The sequence below is a fragment of the Brachycentrus maculatus genome, unplaced genomic scaffold (assembly GCF_059751285.1).
Source record: "Brachycentrus maculatus isolate JH-2025_06_01 unplaced genomic scaffold, ASM5975128v1 h1tg000119l, whole genome shotgun sequence".
Lineage (NCBI taxonomy): Eukaryota > Metazoa > Arthropoda > Insecta > Trichoptera > Brachycentridae > Brachycentrus > Brachycentrus maculatus.
Window position 1 is genome coordinate 2,476,385 of NW_028280872.1, and position 23,932 is coordinate 2,500,316.

The 23,932-nt window shown below is 36.0% G+C and overlaps 1 protein-coding gene across 3 annotated transcripts in view; it reads left to right on the forward strand.

Annotated features, from left to right (window-relative positions):
* The window catches only part of LOC148309655 (uncharacterized), a 122,693-nt gene extending 99,261 nt beyond the window's left edge, over nucleotides 1–23,432 (forward strand). For 2 of the 3 annotated variants that reach the window (XM_088259727.1, XM_088259726.1), the window contains exons 4-12: nucleotides 1,165–1,336; nucleotides 9,918–10,056; nucleotides 14,235–14,311; nucleotides 15,138–15,245; nucleotides 17,438–17,650; nucleotides 18,242–18,365; nucleotides 18,938–19,135; nucleotides 20,287–20,384; nucleotides 21,587–21,986. In XM_088259727.1, coding sequence (XP_088115853.1) covers nucleotides 1,165–1,336; nucleotides 9,918–10,056; nucleotides 14,235–14,311; nucleotides 15,138–15,245; nucleotides 17,438–17,650; nucleotides 18,242–18,365; nucleotides 18,938–19,135; nucleotides 20,287–20,384; nucleotides 21,587–21,730 — 1,273 coding nt within the window. In that variant the 3' untranslated portion in view covers nucleotides 21,731–21,986. Of the gene's footprint in view, nucleotides 1–1,164; nucleotides 1,337–9,917; nucleotides 10,057–14,234; nucleotides 14,312–15,137; nucleotides 15,246–17,437; nucleotides 17,651–18,241; nucleotides 18,366–18,937; nucleotides 19,136–20,286; nucleotides 20,385–21,586; nucleotides 21,987–23,337 lie in introns of those variants that run through there. The other variant, XR_015837501.1, reaches the window with a different exon arrangement.
* Nucleotides 23,433–23,932: the final 500 nt, after the last annotated feature.

Sequence of the window (23,932 nt, forward strand, 5' to 3'; positions counted from 1 at the left end):
ATTTTGAGTGTGTCCAAATACTTGTTCACAAAATCTGGATTATCTCCAATTACAGGAGTTATTTTCATATTATTTTTTGACATCTCATCAAAGATGAAGAAGAATATGGAAGTCTGGGCATTTACGGGGCTTACGACCGTCATAGGCTGGTTTAAGTGATCACTTTACACACGTGTAACATTCACCAATTCTACCCATTATTGACAACCACACTACTCAAATTCTTGGAAGTTCTATATATTTATATGAAAATAACTCCTGTAATTGGAGATAATCCAGATTTTGTGAACAAGTATTTGGACACACTCAAAATGTTGTAAATAAATTATCTGGTCAAATTATAAGCTTAATAATAAAAATGAAAATGGTATTTTCTGGCGTTTCTCATGTGTGTGATTATAATCCGGGATTCGGATCTCACATACTAATATAAGAGTTTCTGCTTAATAAAAAGCTTCTTTACATCTCACCAATAGATGTCTCTAGTGAAGTTCTAGTGATTCATGAACAAGGTTTCTAAATTGGTTCATATATATAGAACTTCCAAGAATTTGAGTAGTGTGGTTGTCAATAATGGGTAGAATTGGTGAATGTTACACGTGTGTAAAGTGATCACTTAAACCAGCCTATGACGGTCGTAAGCCCCGTAAATGCCCAGACTTCCATATTCTTCTTCATCTTTGATGAGATGTCAAAAAATAATATAAATATTGGAACATATATTCATATAAAAGCATTGAATATTTCCTTCTTTTCTGACGTGAAAATCAGGCCAGCGCAGAAGGTAAAAATACCCTTCCCGTCCTTAAGCATCAATTGGCTGAATGGGTAGAAATGCCTTTCGCGCCCGTAGGGCGTTTGTGCATTACACGGAATTTTACTGTCCGAAAGTCCGATTTTCTCAAATAAAAGCGATTACAAAGTTTGACAGTTTAGCGTGATCGAGTTCACGCGCATCGATACAGAGAAAGACGGACAAGTGTACAAGCCAATCATCCATTTTTTCATGCTAACCAGACTGCCGGACAGTAAAATTCCATGTACTGCACAAGAGCTCTTAGTGTGTTAAATTAAAAACAGATATAACCACAGAGTGACTGCCGAATCAATTAATGAAAAAATGAATCGTTTTGATGATAAGTTTGATGATTGGTGATTGTTCAGGTCTGGCGGAAGGGCGGCAGGTACCCGGGAGGTGCACAACAAGCTGGAGAAGAACCGGCGAGCTCACCTCAAGGAGTGCTTCGAACTGCTCAAGCGCCACCTGCCCGCCTCCCCCGACGACAAGAAGTCATCCAACCTCTCCATCCTGGACTGCGCCATCAAGTACATCCAGGTGAGGGGACTAGTGCCAACCCGAAATGTAGCCGTCATGTTCCCAACATATATTCCACTCCTAGGCTTACATTCAGCGCAAGACTGATCATCATTCACAAATCTGGGACTTGTCCACTTAACAATTAAAAGATATAATTTTTTGTATTGCTATCTCAACATAGATGGAGAAGAATATGAAATTTATTTATTATTTCTTTTTTTTATAATACTTTATACAATACTGTAAAGGTAGGGATTTCGTCGTAACGTCGCTAGCGGCGAGCGCTCCGACTATGGATGGAGCGCTCGGCTCGCTATACTGACTATACGAATACTCACATTGTAACGTGTTACGTTACGATGTAATTAATGGCTCCGGTCAGTCCCCACCATAATAGATTTTTAAATTTTTATTTTATTTTTTATTAACGCCTCACTAAGCATACATAGCCCGTGAAGAGACATTCATTTTCATTATTAAAAAAAAAATGTAAATACCCAGATTTCCATATCCCTCTTCTATGCTGAGACATCAATATAAAATTATTATATTTTGATTTCGGTTTTATAGGTTGGTTAAAAAATTTCGAAATTCATTTCCTGGAAGATGGGTAAGAATAGTAGGGAAATAATGGAAGTATTTGAGTTGAGGTGTTGTAAAATAATGGAATGATTTATTAGCCAGATGGAAAGAGTGACAAGCAAAGAGGTAATTAGGTGATAAAAATCCATCTTTTAGACTGATAAAAGTTACAATGGCCAATGTGATGTAATAATCTTAGAAAACGTGGACAAGAAGTGCTAACGACACATGGCATAACAGCCCAAAAAACAGAGGATTAATTTAATGTAATTACTGCAGTAAAAAAGTACAAATTTCCAAAATTGCGCATAAAATCATTTGAATGCAAATCTGTTATGGTAACTGTATTCTATCGAAATCGTAATTAAAGTTGCAACAAAACGTGACCAATCCCGCGTTAAACCAATATGAAATCATTGAATCGCACCAAAACGTAACAATTTTATAAGCTAGACTTATGGATTACTTAAAATCATTTATAATGGAAATGTAACGGTTTGACGAGGATCTCCATATGTTATCTTCGTCTAATTTCTATTCACCCCATCTCTTATCTCAGTGTGCATTATCAAAGTAGATGTTTGCTCGTGGCAAATGGTGCAATATATTCAGAAACTATGGAAAATAATTTTGGTATATAAATATAAGGTTAATATTGACCATTAGTTTTTATTGATTTTACTTGCCATTTTTATTTAATATATGCATAATTATAATATTATTTTATTTTAAGTCCTCTGAAGCTTGGATGAAGGTCACAATCTAAAAAAAATTAAATTACATTCAATCGCATTTGTGAAAAATTTAAGTGCCATAATTCATTTTATTATAATTTTTATGAAGACCATTATAAATTTTTAACACTGTTAATATATTATTAATGTTAAATTAATTTTTAATGAAAATTATGCGAATTTTATTCGCTTTAAATTTAATAAAAAAAATGTATAGCAAATGTCAATTAATACTTTTTTCCGATTGGAGCCATAAGTTTTATGATTCCTCAATTATTATAACCGATGTTATTTATTTCCTCAACTTATTCAATCGGGTGTCTGGAGAGACTCAGGTTGACTTTTGCATTTAATGGACATGGCGAGTTTTTATTGTTACCATTAACCCTTTAGCCGCTTGTGCACTACATGTAATTTTACCGTCCGGCAGTCCGATTTTTAAAAATAAATGCGACTGCGACAGTTTAGCGTGATCGAATTTACGCGCAACGTGTTCACGTACCGATCAAGAGCATCGATCTGAAGAAAGATGGACAAAAGCACAAGCCAATCCAAGCCAATCATCGTTTTATCACGCTAACTGAAGTTCCGGATGGTAAAATTCCATGTAGTGCACAAACGCCCTTTGGGTATACAGTAGTTATGTTTTTTTTACTTCATCCGTGATTACTATTTTATGTGAATATTTGAAAGATACAAAAAAAGCTATACATTTGCATCTATTGCTACTAGAAATTCAAATAGTAATGTCGTTCAATAAATAAATAATATAGTTAATGAAATCATTTGTAAACAAGTGGAGGTTAAAAAAATAATGGGGATTGAGATAATCTAAGAGCAATCTTTGTTGTTTGTAAAAATTTGACCAGGATAATAATTTTGGATAATTTGTATAGCAAAATTTTTGGTAAATACCACCTTTAGGGCGCTTCACAGTGTTAAAATTGTGGAAATGATTTAGCAAATGCGTTTTTAGTTTTTTTTTCTATGGATATTTTACTTGACTATTTCTAACTGCTGGTGGAAGTGCATTCCATTCCATCGGTCCCACAACAGCAGAGGCATGCCCGCCAAATTTAGTGCGCATTGTAATGCTCTTTTACATATTCTCGTGTATAGATGTGCCTGATGAGTATTCATTACTTTTTCGGTTACATGATTAGGATGGTATTTGTTACTTTTTCTTGATTTATAATGTCAAAAATCTCAAACATACAACATATTACGAGCTACATATACGTAATATACAACCAAATTTGTGCACTAATTGGCATGATTAGCTTCAAGTGATCAATACCAAAAACTATATTGAGTAATGATTTCGTACTCAAAAGATTTTGAGAAATAGTGGTATTTTACCACATAAAGTTTTAATTGAAAATCAAAATATTTGTGTTAGTAAAAAATGTGTCAAGTCGAAAACTTGCAATAAACTAGGAGGGCTGCTTTTACCAGAGAAAATGAGTTAATTCTTGTATATTTTGATCGATTTTATTTATTGCAATGTCTGTCTGAGTCGTAAGTTCACCCCAAAGTTTTGTATTGTCCATCGGGCAACTGGTTAACTTTTGAAATCTGTACGCAGATAAGATAACACAACACGTTGATTAAACCATATTTTGCATCAAAAGTAAATAAAATAAAGTATACCTTGTTATAAAAGTAACGTGATGACTTAACGCTTCGAAAAATTGATTCGAAATGCGTGAATATAAATTTAATAGCCAAAATATTTATATTTTAATGTAAATTTTGTTAGCTTACTGATATTTTTGACTATAAATTAAATAGCAGTAAAGATCCTCTTATAAATTGCAAATAAAATTACAGTTTTCTTTTTTCAAGTATCGACTCGAGGCATGACGCAAGTTTAGTCAAATTGTGAGCGGTTTTCATCTCGCGATATGATCCGGAATGGGTCGTAAGTTCATTAAATAATATGATTTACGATCAATATCTCTACGAATATATTTATAAGAGATAAAAATGCTCTGAGCGTTTTGCAATCTCCTCGATGTAAGCTATAAAAACTAGAATTGCAATATTTAATGTTCGTATTTTGAAGAATCTACATCGTAAATATCTGTATGCATTAGTTTATTGGTTGATAATATTTTTCAAACCGTGAATTTTTATTTAGTGTCACGTGTTAAATTACATAAAAACATTTCTATTTTTTATGTTCATTTTAGCATTTGAATGGCTATAATATTTTTATTATAATTATGCTCTTTTCATGACGAGTAACAGATGAAAAAAAAACATTGCACACGCTTTAGTAATAAACTGAAGACAATTGAGGTGCATTTTTTTCCAATTTTACATTGTAATATCGTCAATCCAATGCTTATGTTGCAAATTAACAACAACAAAAAAATAGATGTTGATGTTGGAAGTTTTTTTAAATATTTTTAAATAGTGTTACTTTGTCCGCCTCCGTGGTGTAATGGTCAGCGTGTTTAGCTACCGTGCTGGAGGTCCCGGGTTCGATTCCCAGAGGGGGTGAAAATAAATATAAGTGATTTTACACTGTAATATTTATTTAACATCACCCTGGACTGGTTCCTGAAGCGCAAGAGTGATCACCTTGCCTTCATGTAAGTAATGATCAAGATAACACTGCGTCAATTTGATACAGTGCCCTATGCACCATTTGGTGCGGATAAGGGTTATAAGTAAGTGTTACTAAACCTGTACAATGCCTGCATTGCTCCTGTTCTCTTATACGGCTGTGAAACATGGCACCTTACAAGGGCCCAGAGCAGCCGTGTACTAAGCTTTGAGAATAGGTGTTTGCGGAGAATTTTAGGCGTGCGGTGGTTTGACTTTGTGAGGAATGAAGAGATAAGGCGTAGGACGCAGCAAATCTTGGTCATAACTGTCGTCAAGAAAAGGCGATTCAGTTGGCTCGGCCATGTGCTCCGCATGCCTCCTGAGAGCCTTAATCAAGCTTGCCTCTTTTACAAGGCATCAGGTTCGCGCCGCCCAGGACGACCACTGCTGACAATTCGTCGGCAGTTCTCGTCAGAACTTCGGGACGCGGATCTGACTTGGGAGGATGCAAGGGAGCTGGCAGCCGACAGAAAAGCCTGGAGACAGTTTGTGGACTCCATATGCTCCACCTAGGGAGCGGATATGGTTTATTATTATTATTAAACCTGTTTTATATTTTAGTTCATTATCTCTAAAATCTTTAATTTAATGTGGCTATTTGAGAATTTAATTTTTGATTTTACATATTTATAACATTGTTGATAATGCAAATTCACAGATGCCGAGTCTTTGGCATTAGATTCACTTTATTAAAATTCTAAATATAGAAGAAAAAAATTTATTGTAGCACTTTTTACTTTTTTTCTCCTTTTGTTTGCTATCATTATGTTAAAATTTCTAAGGTTTCTGACCTTTTTTGATTAAGCTTCCCCTTGCTAAAATTTCCTATTGAAAAGAGGGAGGAAATTTCCCAATCAGCTCTGAAAAGAGAGGGATAAAGAATACAAATATATTGCTTACTTCCCAGGCCACCCTTTTGTCTCGTAGGGTCTGTTGTGATCCCTAGATCTCTTCAGTACCCCCACTGGGAGCCGGGACCGTCCCCATTGGGATCTTTTAGGTTGAAGAATGCACTTATTTGTCTGAAATTCATGGCTTTTACAAGTAAAACTGTGTGTGTATTTGCGTTTATACCCTTTGGGAAATTTTAGTAACTTAAACACTTGAATGAAGTAAAGCGATTCTTCAACCTTTTGCACTCAAATGGAGACAATATGTCGACATGGTAAATTCCCCAGTAAATCGGTGGGCGACTATATGTTGCTACTATGTATCGTTATGTTGTTTAAATAATAAAAGGCTGGGATACGTACTAACGCAGGTACAATTCTGTCCTGCCAGTTGCTCAATGTCCTTGCTAGCATTTGGTTGTGTTTCTGTTGTAAAAAAGTTAAAAGAGTAAGTTGTAAAAAGTCTCGAGTGCAATGGGTTAAAAGTGATCAAAATCCAATTTAAATTAATAAGTTGAGTGCTTCTCAATCTATACACGCACAAAATGGATAGAATGTGTCAGTAATTTCTTTAAATATTTATTAAACGCACAATAAAAGTCTTATTTTATTACATTAGTTATAAAGTATGCCTGTCTTAATACGCTAAATTGAGTAAAATTAACGAGATTGTAGTCAAACGATCGATAATTATCAAAATATCGTTAGAGAATATCGTTATTTTGAAAATCGTAACACAAACAAGTGCTTTTTAAGTTTTCAGAATATTGTTTATAGCTATTTTATGACCTTAGAGCTGTTCATAAAAACCCTCTTAAAACTTATTCAATAAAAAGAGAATAAAACGATTTGTCTCGGATGCCCGTCGACGTGTATAGATCAGGTTTTTTCTCTACTTTTGCTCCCAAAACTCCTTCAATTTGTGCGTCATTTGAGATTTAATCGTTAATTTTATTCAAATATAATGTGTATCCAAAACTGCAGACTGTCAGAATGGCTCATTGGAATGAATATTAGAGAAGTGCCTCGTAAAGTTTAATGGCGCCATAATATAAACAGTTTCTAGCCATCGCTAACAGAGCCATGTGGAAGGTATTGATTCAATCGGAATAGGTCTAATCTGCTTATATGGAAATGTATTATGCGACACGCGGCGGGTACGCGGCTGATAATGTAGATTATTAATATTGATATTGCGATTCGCTTTCTAATTGAGCGTTTTGAGTAATTCTGAAGCTTTTATATAATAATATAAAAGATTCAGAATTATACAAAATACCGAATGGCGCTCTCCATCATAAATAATAATCCAATGTAGCAATATTTCTATAACACAAATATTACTAATGCTTTCATCTTATTTATATACAATATATTTTCTAAATCCGTTTATTAAGTTTTATGTTTATCGCTACATAATTTTACTCTATGCCGCCATAGCGTAGTGATTGGCGTATTTGGCTACCATGCTGAAGGTCCCGGGTTAGATTCACAACGAGGATAATAATTATTGATGATTTTTCATTGTAATGTTAATTTAATCTCTGTGGACCTAAAGGGCACGACTGTTCACCTAGCCTTCATTGAATTAAGGACTTTGATAACTTTACGTTAAAATAAAGTGGTTTCCTATGCACCGTTTGGTGCGGATAAGGGTAAGAAGAATTTTATTGTCGACTGATACAACATTGTAAGGACGATTTCTTTATTTTTTTACCTTTATTATAAACAGATTTTTTTTTAAATCATATTTTTATATTCAGTGATATATTTTTTCTGGTTTACCCTGCTCTTTTTGCTGAAATTTTCATGACTTTTTTAATATTTCAAATATACAAAAACAGCATATTCACAGGTTTATGATGAATTTAACCTTTCATTTTATTTTTCTTTAAATAAACATTAAAGTGGAAAATCACTCGTATTTATATTAATCCTCCTGGAAATCAAACCCGGGACCTGCAGCATGGTAGCCAAAGACGCTAACCACTACAGAGTTATAATCTCCCGAAAACCTAAAAAAACCGCCGGCGGCAAGCGAAACGATCCGAACCAGTTCTATCGGCTCCGAACAAAAGAATCCCAATTAGATGTGCGGACGGCACATAATAGCGAGCATAATGTTCCAACACTTTTAAATCAATTCCATTCGGCCAGATTAAATTGACAACGTTATTGGCATTTTTATACAATCTGCATGTTAACTGATTGTAATAAAATAATAATGGATCTCTCACTGGGAATGGTTGTATTGATGTGAAAGCTTTTATTGTTTGTATTACATCTCTTGCTTCTTTTATTTTCTCGTTTCGATCATCAGGCAACATTATTTAAAATCAAAATTATCTTATTATCGATTCAAGGCTTAAAAACATTCCGTAACATAGCGGATTCAAATCACATGTCAGTTTTTCTAATCATGCTTAATTCTACGTTATGTTTTCAATTAAATATTAAACGTTGGAAATAATCATTTTATAAAATAACTTTAAAAGTGGCTTCTTGATATGGGACAAAAGAATTGTTTAAAGCTGGTCATCCAACCAACAAAAATATACATCCGTCCAACAAAATAAATACTTTCATTAATCAATTCGGCAGTCACTTTATGGTAATATCTAAATTAATTCATTTTTAATTTGAGTTTTACTTGATAAACACCACTATTTATTTAAACCTATGGTGACATGTGTTTTGATGCATTCCGCATCATTTTGTCACAATAGATTTTAAGAAAAAGTGGTATTTACCAAGTTAAAGTAAATTAAAAATCAAAATAAATACACACAAAAGATTATTACCATTTTAATAATTTTCTATCTATGTAACTATATTTTTTGTTGTTATATTACCAAGTGGAATGGTACCAACACTCAATTGGCTCTTAAATCTAGCTATGGCTTATGCAGCACCGACTATAATTTTTATACCCTCCTACCCTCTCCCTTATCCTTCAAGGCCAAATTCAAATTTTGGCTATGTTTTACATACAGTGTTTGATGATGATGTTTAATACATGAAAACTATGTCACAATAGATTTCTATAAATTTTGGTATTTAGCAAGTAAAACTTAAATTTAAAATGGATAGGTACTATTTTTAATTTATGTTAACACATATTTGTTGGCCGGTTTTTTCATCAACCCTGGCCCTAATTAGTATTCTAATTAGTTTCGTATACTAATCACAAGTAACCGCAAACCGAATTCTGATCTGTAAAATATTTTTTGGCGTCTCTCGCGATCTACCAAAATTAAGCAGATAGAATGCTTATGAGTGTCTCCTGCTCTCTACCAACAGTATGTAAAAGACGCTTTTGAGCATTTTCTGCAAACAATGAGTTTAGTTATCACATAGTTCCTGCCGAATCAATTGATTAATACAATTAAAACTATGTTAAAAAAAAAGCATCTAGTTTCCATTATAAAAACAGATTATAGTGAATTCCAGATTCAACAGCAATATTTTTAATGGTTCAATACGCTTGATAATATTACTATCTGTAAATTGACAGCAACTAATTAACTTGAAGTGTGTGGTTTACTCTTCATAAAAAAACCCTCTTATTACTCAAAGTTACTAATTTTTTTTATAAAAGTTACTACAATTTCATGTAATTCTTGATTGAAAAATACTAGGCAAAAACACTTGCTTACTTATGAAATTTTCAGGGTGCTTATCCATGTAGGTTACCTTGTTTATGTTTAAGCTGTATTATTTGTAGTTCCATCCTCTCTGGCGAGCGGTGTACTTGATTGACAGTTTGGTTTGTGTCGCCAGGGGCTGAAGCGTCGCGAGAGGGAATGCGAGTACGAGATGGAGAGGCTGGCGCGGGAGAAGATCTCCTCGCAGCAGCGCCTCGCCTCCCTCCTGCGGGGCTCCCCCGTCACCCCCCGCCTGCACCACCCCTCCAACCACGGTAAGTGTCCAGAAACTTCCGAGAACCCTAGTTATATTGGCATAAGGATATTAATAATATAGACCTAAAACTGAGAATACTCCTCATAAAGACCTATGTATGGAGTGTCTTGATGTACGGCTGCGAGACATGGTGCCCATCCGAAAGAGATAAGCGGAGACTAGAGGCTTTTGAGATGTAGTCCTATAGAAAACTCTTAAGAATTTTCTGGAGAGACCACATCACAAATGAAGAAGTTCTTCAAGGAATCGAAGGAGGAAGGCACCTGCTCAGGACCTTGTCCGAAAGGCGTGCAAGATGGGTCAGCCATGTAATACGTCAAGAAGGTCTCTTGCATGCCATAATGGAGGGTATGACCGAGGGGACAAGCTCTAGGGGACGCCCACGCCGAGAGTACCCGGAGGACCTGTGCGCTGCTCATCATATGCACATTTCAAAAGAGCCGCACAAGACAGGGAAGAATGGAAGAGAAGAACAGAAGAAATTCCTGCAAACCAATCCCAGGATTGAAACCATAGAGAGTAGGATATTATATTATTTATTGATTCGGCATTAACACGTTCACTGCCTTTAAAAAAATGCGATTTCCTCTTTCTTGTTTCCAGAAGTGTCTTTGTAATCAATTAAATTAATTTTTAGTATAAAAATTGTGGTATATTTGCCCATTTATACCCATCACACGGATCTGTGTATCCAACTCTTGCCAGCAGTGCACGCAATACACTGACGCGTTAGTATGTTGATCACGGATCCGTGTAGTGGGCACCAAGCGCTAGACGCATGATGCACGGATCTGTGTTGTAGGCATGCAAAGTGTTAAGGCCCTACATATGTCAAATAGCAACATAACTTTCTTTAATCGCAGGTGACATTTGACGTAATTGAATTTTTTTTCTTAAAATATAAAGAAAATAATTTTTTCTTCCAAATAATTACAGTATATGGTTTTGAAAACAAAAGAGTTATTGAAAGATAAGGAGTTATTTTAATATTATTTTTTGACATCTCATCAAAGATGAAGAAGAATATGGAAGTCTCTAGTGAAGTTCTAGTGATTCATGAACAAGGTTCCTAAATTGGTTCATATATATAGAACTTCCAAGAATTTGAGTAGTGTGGTTGTCAATAATGGGTAGAATTGGTGAATGTTACACGTGTGTAAAGTGATCACTTAAACCAGCCTATGACGGTCGTAAGCCCCGTAAATGCCCAGACTTCCATATTCTTCTTCATCTTTGATGAGATGTCAAAAAATAATATTAAAATAACTCCTGTAATTGGGGATAATCCAGATTTTGTGAACAAGTATTTGGACACACTCAAAATGTTGAAAGATAAGGAGTTTAAAAAAATCTATTTCTAAAAAATCAGGCATGAAGTGACGTGTAACCTCTCCGGCGGTCAGCCGCTGATTGAATTCTGTGTTAAGTAAGGCCTTAGAAGTAAAAGGATATATTATTTATTTTTTAGCTACTTCATTAATTTAATACTTTAATTAATTGATTCGGCAGTCACTTTGTGGTATGTTTTACTTGGTAAATACAACTACATCTTAAAACCTATTGTGACACGTGTTTCAATGCGTGCCGTATCATTTTCAAACACTGTATTTGTAATATGCGGCATACATCGAAACAAGAAATTTTTTGAATAGTGGTATTAACCAAATGAAACTTAAATTGGAAATTCCATATTCTTTTTTATTTACGTTGAGTTATAAACTAACTAGCTAACCATCACACCGCTTCCCCGTAGGGGTAGGCAGAGAGAATAGAACGCCACACCACTCTGTCTTTGCAAACATTCTTCGCCTCTTCCACGTTCATGCATCTCCTCATACATACCCGCCGATTATTACGACTCCTAACCTGACCACTTTCAAGTATTTGGCATACCTGATTGTGCCATGTTTTTCTCGGTCTTCCTCTGCAATTACATTCGCCTCATAAATTTGTTTTACCGTTCTTTCCTCACTCATTCATTCTACATGTCCAAACCATCTCAACACACCTTTCTTAATTTTATCGATATTCAAACATCTATCATACATGAATTTGTCGCACATTATTCTGAGAGATCGCATTTCGACTGCATTCAGTCTACTTTCATCCTTCTTTTGCCAACTCCACGTTTCACTTCCATACATTAGAGTTGGAACCAGGACTCCGTTGTGCACTGTCAGTTTAGCTTCCGCTGATAGGTTTTTATTTGCTATAACTGATTTCCGTGCACCATTCACTTTGTTCCCAGCATTCACTCTCCTTTCTATGTCTTTATCGTTGAGTTATCCTTTAAAAAATTGGGTTACCATTTGTTTGAAAAGACACTACAACCATCACAACACTGGAATATGCGACATGCGTCAATATGACGTATAATATTGGATATAATTTTTTTTTTAATGTAATGGTAATTATTGTCATTTTGGCAGGTTTCATCTTAACAACGCCGACTCATTAAAATATAAATAATAATAAAACCCTTACCACACCTCAATGGTGCATAGGGCACTGCTTCATATAAACGCAGTGTTATCTCGATCGTTTACACATGAAGGAAAGGTGATCAGCCCTCCACTTCAGGTACCAGTCCAGTGTAATATTGAATAAATATTAGAGTGAAAAAATCACTTATATTTATTAAACCCCCCTGGGAATCGAACCCGGGACCTCCAGAACGGTAGCCGAGCATGCTGACCATTACACTACGGAGGCGGACAAACAACGCCGACTCATTAAAATAGTAATCCTTAAATCAATATATTCACAAAGTATCGTTATGCAAGTAATAAAAAGAGTCTGGAATGAAAGTCGTTAAAAGTTAAAACGGTAAATTTGGAAATTTTAATCCAACAGTGATTATGTTCACTTATGCAAATTAAGTCTATTTTTAATTTGATGAAATTAAAAATCTTTATATTATGTTAATTTGAGAGTTTGAATTATAAATTCTAGTTTTTACCACCGCACTGATTTATAAAAGAGATAACTAATAAAGCACGACTATAATGTTTTTATTGGATTTGATTATTGATTATGCAAACGTATTCAACAGTTAACCTTTTAACTGCGTTAACTTTGTTCCTGAGAGACGCCCGTGCGCGGCGGTATTTCGTGGTTTTTTAAATGATTACTTTTATCATGTGTTTAGTTAAGAAACGATTTATTTTCCTAAACAAAAACTTTCAATGGGATTCATTGTGCCTTTTTGGTACTCTATAATACACATGTGTCACATTATTCTTGAAATATATCGTAATATAAACAAATAAGATATATAAACATAAATAAATCAAAGCACGCATCATGTGTCACTCTTACCCACTGGCGATGCGTAGCGTCGAGAGTGAGACAGATAAAGGGCATGATTATGGTGCGGACTAATTACCGACCCGCAAGAAAAATCAGGGATCTGTTCTTTTATTTATCCTTGTGATGTTACAAATTATTAGGCAGATATTTCAACAGATGTCATAAGGCCAAGGATTGACGTATTATTTTATCCAAAGTTCCACACCATGAAAAAATCCCTCTAAGTTGAACTGAGGTTGGAAACTTGGAGCAATGTAAAAACACAAACGCTTATGTCAGCCGCGTATGGGGCATGTTTTGTTAAAACACATAAGGTTATGCGAGCCGCGTGGATCCGGTTAAACAGTTTTACTTTTCGCTCGTATACTTGTATACACATAGTCAATGCAAAGATGTATATATACAAATATATACCAGTGGAGAGGCAAGAAATTTCATTGCTTTCAAAACTGTTATTATGTTTTTATCTGAGATTCTAACTATGAGAAATTCTGAAGTGAAAAAAACAGTTTTTTTAATTGGCGGAGATTTCCATCGAGGAACATTTCTTTAACAGTTGCCAGTAATAAAACCAATTAATAGTTAATTTATAATGAAACTGCTTTAGGAAAAAAATGTCAACCAGCTATCATTAGCAGAGTCTTGTTGCATTTATGTTGTGAAAAAAAGATTACTGCTTACATTTTATTTCTCTAGATATAAAAATTTTATTTCAGAAAGCAAACGTTAAGTTTTAAAGAATAAATAATGTACTCATCATATGTATCTCAATATATGCTCCCTTAAGATTTTTTTTTTTACTTATTTGTGACATGGTGAAGTTATTGTTTGTACCTCGTTAATTTAATTACTATTTATTTGTTCCAGATCGGGAATCAACAATTGATGCTGAAGAAGCCGTCAGATCTTTATCAAGAGTAGCTTCACCCGGATCAAGTTCATCTGTAAGTTCACTGTAACTTGTAGGCCATATAAATTCCAAACTGCCCTTTTTTTGTTGACATAACCTAACTTAACTGATCTATTCTTATATTTCAAATGCATTGGTCCCAATATCACACCAATACATTAATGAATTTGCAAAACGGCAATTATGATTATGAACTTTCGAAAGCACTGGGTATTGTTGCAAATAGCTACCTTCACACATACACGCTTCACTGCATGATTAGCGTTGTGTGAATGATTTCCCTAGCAAAAGAGTGGGCATCTATCTGAAGGCATACGACAAATAAAGCACCCATTATTTAAGTAAAGTTGAATAATTTTTACGCTGCTGTAAATTGCATGGTTTTTATTTATAAGTGTATGGACCCGCATTCTTTCACGTGTTTTTTGACGCAGTAAAATGTACATGTGTAAGGTCTCTTAAGAAGACAAGGAATAATATAGTTCCAAAAATGAAAGTGGTTAAAAACAGGGTGTGTTTTATTAATTTTGTAAAATATGCCTCTATTTAAAAAAATAAAAATAACTTTTGACCCCATAATATAAATTGACGTTCTAATCACTTCATCACGGGTGAATTTATATTTAAATATTACATTTACAAATTGATGCATGAAGTTGCATGTGTTATGTGGATGATATATTTCGGCAGTCTACATACATATCAGGTTAAGGCAAACAATACAATGACAACAACACATGGAAGAGCAATTTTTCTGCAATATGGCTTCCAACTTACCGGATGTACCGTACTTTTGTGCTACAATTTTTTTCGGAGGGTAAACTTGGATGTGATTATAATAATTAATTTTTGTATTCCAGCTGTCAATAGTACAATCCGATCACCTGAGCGGACCGATCTCCCCCCGCCTCTCCCCTCCCCCTTCACTGGACCTCACAACACGGCCAACACTCAATCAGAGAGCCCAGGTATTTATTTTAAATTATTTCAACTCTTGCCACTCTGTAGGCCAGACATTCTGGCCCGTATGATTCTAGTAGGCAGCTCCGTGGGCCACAATGTCTGGCCCGGCGCAGGTATAACTTTAATCAATGATTTCTCTATCACCCAAGTATATTCTACCAAAAAATATTTCAGATAAATACAGTTAATCTTAATTAACATGGTCATACGAATTGCCAGACAGAGTGTCCCAAAATTAGGGAACCAAAATATTTATTTCAATGGTAGAAAAATATTGATCCGAGTAGCTGATCAGTTATGAGAAAAAATGGTCAGAGAGGAAAGGGTTAAACTCCCTAGCAGTTTTATGTAAAGTTTTTTAAGAATAAAAATTTATATAATTACTGTTTTTTTCTGATATCGATACTTAGACTATGTGTATTAATTAACATGATTTCTATTCAACATTTCAAATAATCTCTATATTGTCAAAATGCTATAAAAACTAGAAACTAGTCTGCAATAATCTATATTGTTTCCATTTAGAGTCGTAAAAAGTATATCCACGCGCTTCATTTCACGATTTGAATCTTTGATCTTGGAATTCCTAGACATAGGAGTATTTAATTGCATTTAAATTGATCTGTTATATTACAAGAATGCAAATAATGTTTGAAAAACTATCAAACAAAATAAATTGTTCAATATGTATTCTATAAATACCACACTTTACGACGCCTACTGCTGTAAATAATGTCTCCGCATAAAATTATAATGCACTGTAATGGAGTTGATTTTGAGGAGAGTTAATTTTTACCAGGTGACAAGGAAAATCCTCCCGTTAGTGACAGGTTATGAGAATTCAATCAGACCATGCTATATATGAGTAGTCCACTTGCGAACCACGTTATCCAATCAAATCAATCCAGTCTAATATTTATTTATTATGACCCTGGACTGGTACCTGAAGCGGAAGGCTGATCACCTTTCCTTCGAGTATTTAACGATCAAGATAACACTGCTTCTATACGATGCAGTGCCCTATGCACCATTGGGGTGCGGATAAGGGTTAGAAGAAGAAGAGGAAATCTTTTACCAATTTGAACGTTTTTAAATGTGAACTGTCGATTTCTGTTTTAAGAAAAAAAACAATTTTGTCAAATGTTACCTGGGTTTAAATTTTTTTTTCTTCTTAGTGTAGGCCTTGTGGCCTGTTTTTAAGAGGGATTAGCCTCCTGCGATGTCGAATCCCAGCTGTCGATCCATCTCTTTGGTGGTCTGCCCGGCAGTTGGCCATACAGTGCAATGTGGGGGAGTCTGAATGGTTCCGTTCTCCTCACATGCGCATTCCATTGTCTCCTTCGTTGCCTTGCTTAGCGAACGACATCTTCAATGTCGCATATTTCCCTTACCTGGCGTTTCTTATTCTGTCTCGTAGACTTTTGCCAGATATGCTTCATAGAGTCTTCATTTCTGACACTGTGCGCTTCATGCTTCATAGAGTCTTCATATAGTCATAGAGTCTTTCATAGAGGCTTCATAGATTCTTCATTTCTGACACAAGTGCGTTTTTTGTGCCAACGGTGTCCGCTCTACTTTCGATCTCATAGGTCATGATGGGTCTCAGACAAGTTTTGTAAATTTTGATTTTGCTGCCGATCTTCATCTCGGGATTTTTCCATATAGAAATTTTCATGCATCCTGAGATGGCTGCAGCCTTGTTTACTTGCCCCATCACTTCACACCGCAGATCCGTTTATAGAAAATTGAGTTCTCTATTATTTTTTGACATCTCATCAAAGATGAAGAAGAATACGGAAGTCTGGGCATTTACGGGGCTGACGTAAACGTCCAGACTTCCATATTCTTCTTCATCTTTAATGAGATGTCAAAAAGTTATATGAAAATAACTCTATAATTGGACGTAATCCAGATTTGTGTACATTTTTTTGTAAGTATTTGGATACGCTCAAGATGTTGTAAATTATTAAATTAATACCACGTATAATAAAAGCGTACTATAATAATTGTCACGTAAAATGTTTTGGTAATAGGAGATAATCCTGATTTTGTGAATAAGTATTTGGACACTTTCAAAATGTTTTTTAATTTTTAATTGTTAATTTTAAGCAATTTATCGTATATTGGGCCTTAACACTTCTTACACGGCGTGTACTACAGTGTTACAATGCTTGTCACCGCCCATTTCTGTCTCCAGACCTTCACCATCCAGCCGCACAACGGGGGCGCGTACCCCCGCGCGGAGCAGGCGCTGGCGACCCCGCCGCCCGCGGCCGCGCCCTTCCCGCACGCGCTGGCGGCCGCGCGGGCCCGGGGCGCGCCGGAGCAGCCCGAGCGCAAGGCCCTCGCCTCGCCGCTCAACGGCCAGACCATCGTGCACCCCGCGCAGCTGCACCTGCCCATCACGCAGGTTTGTTACGACTCGGTGACTGCTACAAATGGAGCCGAGTCATCATAAAGTGGTCAGGTTAGGAGTCGTAATAATCGGCGGGTATGAATGAGGAGATGCATGAACGTGGAAGAGGCGAAGAATGTTTGCAAAGACAGTGGTGTGGCGTTCTATTCTCTCTGCCCACCCCTGCGGAGAAGCGGCGTGATGGTTAGTTAGTTAGTTAGTGATGTCATCATACTGGTTGTTGATAAATTTTAATCGAAGCCTCTACATACCATTCCTCGGTGACATTGAATAAATATTGAGAGTGAAAAATCACTTATTTTGAATCAAATCTAGGACCTCCAGTAAATATCCAAATGCGCCAACCAGTTACTATGAAGGCAGATGGATGACTTCTACAAAAAAATGATATCAAAATATAGTTGGTAAAAACTCATTCCACATGCATGTCAGTATTGGTATATTTTGGTTGGTTGGAAGATAAGCCCGCCAATGTACTTTTTTATTTTCCGTACATGTAGTTTAAATAAAATAAAAAAATGTTATGTCTCATTTGATTGGTGGATGTGGACAAGTATGTAATAATCGCAGTTGGAATTGTTTCAGATGATGAATGGCAGCGGGCTCGTGGTGAGTCCGGGCATCCAGATGTTCTACACCACCCCGCAGACACTGCGCGTGCTGCAGGGGCAGGGCGGGGCCCTCGCGCCCATCGACCTGCCCAGCACCGGTCAGTACTACCCCCTGATATGACTACATCACTCCTTTCAAGAACGTCATAAATCAAAAATCGTCAATTTTCATTCGTGCATGTTTTCTGAATGCCCAGAAAATGTACTATATCCCAGCAAAAGAGGCATATTTTTAACTTAATATTTACCCACTATAGGGAAGAAAGTGTTGTTTTTGGATTTTGAAGAAAATGTATTGTTTAATTTTTTTTTAAATACACTAATTATTTTACAAATGGAGAAAAAACCTTCAGGTTTTACCAAAAAAGATATGTTGCACAGTAAAAAGTTCAGTAAGTGGCTTGATATTTATTTTTAATACATTGTGTTATATTTTTAAACTTTAAAAACGTTCTCCTGAAAAATCAAGTTTTTTGATTTATGACGTTCTTGAAAGGAGTGAGCGATATTTTAAATGAGTTAAAAGTAATCAGCGAGAATAAAATATAGCTAAAGTTAAGAAGATTAATAGGCATTCTGACAACTCTGCAGTGTGTATCGCTGTCATCCGCAGTGTGTTTGCTGAGATGTCCTTACAGTAAGTAAAAGCGTCGTATATTTGGTTGTGCAGCGGCCAACAGCCCGATCCAGCGCGTGCGCGAGGTGGCCAAGGTGGGCGAGGCGGGCGTGGGGGGCGTGGGCGGGGCCCCCGGGCGCGGCCCCCTGCTGCAGCACCCACTCGGCCTGCCGCTGCCGCTGCAGCACCAGCAGCACCACATCGCCATCAAGCCGCAGCCCGAGGGAGCCAAGGCCACCCTGCACGCCATCAGTATGTCGCTACATTATATGCATTTTTGTCTTACATTATGTTGGTAGAGAGCGGGAGATGCTTATAATGGTGGAGACTGACCGGAGCATTTCGTTGTAACATCGCTCGCGGCGAACATCACCGATCATCCGAAACTATGGATGGAGCGCTCTGCTCGGAGTACTGACTGCCTGAATGCTCGCATCGTCACGTGTTACGTTACGACAAAATGCTCCGGTCTGTCTCCACCTTAAGCATTCTATTTGATTACTTTTGGTAGAGCGCGAGATGCCAAAAAACATTGTACATTTCGGAATTTGGTTTGCATTTTTTTTTTTTAATTTTTAAAGGAATTACCTGCAAAGCCTCTATTTTTAAAGGCTTGTCTGCACGTAGGATAGGGAAGGTGAATGTGAAAAAAGTATCACACATACCCAGACCGTTGAAAATAAATCTTTCTTGAATTTATTTTGCAATTGGCGGGAATCGGTTACTTGTGATTTATGTTGTGATTAGTATACGATCACAATTAGTATCCATACTTATAAGGGGTTGGGTTTGATAAAAAAACCGCCCGACAACAATGTGTTAAAAGAAATAATTTATTCTTTCGAACATTCATTCGAACCCTTATCCGCACTCCAGTGGTGCATAGGGCACTGCATCATATAAACGCAGTGTTATCTTGATCGTTTTCACACGAAGGAAAGGTGATCAGCCCTCAGCTTCAGGTACCAGTCCAGGGTAATATTGAATAAATATCAGAGTGAAAAAATTGCTTATTTATTAGACCCCCCTCTGGGAATCGAACCCGGGACCTCCGGAGGCGGACTTTCGAACAACTTGATAAAATTTTAAAAAGTTGACATAGTTTTTTGTTTATTAGTATTTGCAGTTCCAATGTGTTAAAATATGTCGTATATATTACGCAGAGGTATATATCCTATTCTGAAGGTGGTGATCAAAATAACCACCGAAGCGTCATGCCGTTGTTTGCTGTTTGCTCAGTCATATTGCACAATGTTGGTTTCTATCAACAACATATAGTTTTTGTTTTTACAAAATGTTTTTCACTCTAATGTTTATTTAATATTACCCTTTGCCTGAAACATATAACGAAGGTAGATGAGTACCAAATCAAAAAATCAAATCAGATTTTATTTTTATTCCAGATTCAAAAGGAAGCATTGTACTGAATGGCTTAACACCCTTCGTTGTTTCCAAAGGGGGAACTCACATCATCACTTCTTCATCGCATCTTACTGGAAAGGTACTGTTTTTCTACATGCTTGTACATTCTTTTTGCAAAGACAGAGTGGTGTGGCGTTCTTTCTTTCTCTCCGCCTATCTGTGCAGTATGATGGTTAGTTATTTATTTTTTAATTTAAATAAGTTTTACTTAGTGAATGCCAAGTATGGTATTTACTAAGCAAAACTTAAATAAAAAATGGATAGATTTTGCCACAAAGTTAATTAATGAAAAAAGTTAGTTATTTATTTATATGTAAAAATATTCATTCAATAAATTGGGTTTATTGAGATCTGTCCCACCGCATTCCCACACCTGATACAGAAGCATCTAGGCTTCCTGACAGACCTTCTCTCTTGCAAAGTATTTTTTTTTTCAACCCTTTCCGGTCCCCCAAAATAAAAATAAAATCTAGGTAGACAGTTACATTTCAATTGGAAAAATATTTTGTCGGAGAAGAGAAGAGAGAATCCAAAGAAAACCGCACCGAAGTAGAGTTTTCGCCCTAATTGTTTCTCTTGCGTTTTTTAAGGTTATATATATATATCATTTAAAGGTTGAAGAACAGTCGAAGTGCGATTGACGACAGTTTTTACTAAAATCAGTTCACACTTTATACACATGCTACTAATTATTGATTGATTTGAATTGTGTTTTTTTGGTATGTTTTAAAAAGAATGTCAGTTTTTTGTTTGGGTAGTTTTTACTTTTTTAACCCGTTCTGGTCCCCCAAAATTAAAAAAAAATCTAGGTCGACAGTTACATTTCAATCGGAAAAAAAATCTTTTGTCCTCTGCTCCACATACTGTTGTAATAGATACGAGTGACAAAAATGTAAGCTTGGAATTCAAATAAATAATACTAATGATGAAAAAAATTTCAAATAACATCCGACATGGGACCTGAGAGCAAAAAATCGATGTCGAATGAGATTCGACATTGGACCAGTAAGGGTTAATGAACTAAGTTATGAATATGTGAAACAAAATTGTATCCCGATTTTACTGTGAATTTACATTTAAAAGCTTTCAATATCCCTGTCACTGCCAATCTGAATAAAAAATAAACAAACAATCTAAATAAATCAATTTGTTTTTAATTAACGTTTTACTTAGTAAATACCACTATTTCTTAAAATATACTGTGACACGTGCTTCGATGCATTCCGCATCATTTTCAAACACCGTATGTGTTTCAGGTTCAAATAAATTTGGTTGTTTCAGGTAATGAACGGCCCGATACTGAAGGCCACTCACCAACTGCCGCTGGCCGTGAACGCGCAATACCTCAGCACCGGCGGGGCCGTCAAACCCGTCGTCGTGGTCAGCACCGGCAACGGGCTCCCCCCGCCCACTTCCTCCTCCTAGTGGGTCCCCGCTCTGCTCCCGACCGCGCAACACTCTGCCGAACATAACTGCACTCTGTCCGCCGAGGAAAACGGGAATAGGCAGTGCTCACTTAATGACTGCCACCGCTAGCATACTAAGCACACTCTGAGCAAAGCGTAGAAGTTCATGGATATGAAATACTGTCGCAATGTATGTAATAGATATTATGTTTCAATTTCGGTCGAAATTAGTTTAATTTTATTAATTGATTTGGAAATAACTTTATGTCGATATCTATCCATTTTTTTTCTTCAAACCCTCATCCACATCCGATGGTGCATAGGGCACTGCGTCATATAACTGCAGTGTTATTTTGATTGTTAATACATGAAGGGAAGGTGATCAGCAGCCCTCCGCTTCAGGTACAGTTCAGGGTAATATTGAATGAAAAAATCACTTATTTATTTGACCCCTCCCCCTGGGAATCGAATTCGGGACCTCCAGTAAGGCAGCTGAACGTGCTGACCATTACACTATGGAGGGGAACATTATAATAGATACTATGTGTCAATTTCGGTCTAAATGAGTTTAATTTTATTAATTGATTCAGCAATTTTTACATAACTATCACTATTTCTTAAAATGAATTATGACACGTATTATGATGCATTCTGCATCATACGGTGTTTGATAATGTTGAGGAAAGCATCAAAACACAGGTTACAATAGATAAATTTAATAAGTAAAATTTAAAATGAAACATAGTGTTTAATTTCGTTCAAAAGCAGAAGCGTTTTGCCTACCGCTTCAAATATATATATTTTTTTTTGGATAAAATATTTATTTATTTATCCATATATTTAATGAAATATTAAAGCAATATTATGTAAGATAGTGTCTTTTGTCCGCCTCCGTAGTGTAATGGTCAGCACGCTCGGCTACCGTTCTGGAGGTCCCGGGTTCGATTCCCAAGGGGGGTAAAATAAATATTAGTGATTTTTTCACTCTAATATTTATTCAATATTACCCTGGTCTGGTACCTGAAGCGGAGGGCTGATCTCCTTTCCTTCATGTGTTAACAATCAAGATAACACTGCGTTTATATGACGCAGTGCCCTATGCACCATTGGGGTGCGGATAAGGGTTTTATTATTATTTTTATTATGATGTAAGAACTATGTACGTATGGATATAATATTTATTTATTTATCCATATATTGAATGAAATATTAAAGCAATATTAAGTAAGAACTATGTACCGATATTCTTTACAACATTTTGAGTGTGTCCAAATACTTGTTCACAAAATCTGGATTATCTCCAATTACAGGAGTTATTTTCATATTATTTTTTGACATCTCATCAAAGATGAAGAAGAATATGGAAGTCTGGGCATTTTTGGCATAATATTTACCAATAGATGTCTCTAGTGAAGTTCTAGAGATGTCTCTAGTGAAGTTCATGAACAAGGTTTCTAAATTGGTTCATATATATAGAACTTCCAGGAATTTGAGTAGCGTGGTTGTCAATAATGGGTAGAATTGGTGAATGTTACACGTGTGTAAAGTGATCACTCAAACCAGCCTATGACGGTCGTAAGCCCCGTAAATGCCCAGACTTCCATATTCTTCTTCATCTTTGATGAGATGTCAAAAAATAATACCGATATTCTTTTGATAATCGGTTTCTAGTAGTATGCTAGTAGTCGTTTAAATGCTAAAAACCTTCCAAAAAAACAAAATTAGAAGAGGCCTACATCCAGCAGTGGAGAGATGGCTAACAAAAAAGGAGAATATGTAGTCGGGTAAACCTGACTGTTGACTGACTGCCTGACTGCAATAACAGTGCGCGGAGCTCATAGGTCTATATTTTGTTTAACCGAGATACAAGCCTCAGTTGCCAAATATTCATATCATAACACTCAAATGTGGCCCTTTTTACGCTTTTTACATGTGTCTTAGTTATCATTCTTCTTCTGACCCTTATCCTCGCCCAGTGATGCATAGGGCACTGGATTAGGTTAAATTAGGTGGCAAGATGATCAGTCCTATGCTTTAAGTACCTAGGGTAATATTGAATAAATATAAGTGTGAAAAATCTCTTATATTTAATATATTATTAGATTAAAACCAATATTTTTAGCTTTTCCACTTTTTTTATTTGACCAGCGACCGGGTTTCGTTGTTACCGACATCACCGACTGGTGATGACCAGTCTGATGATGTCGGTAACGACGAAACC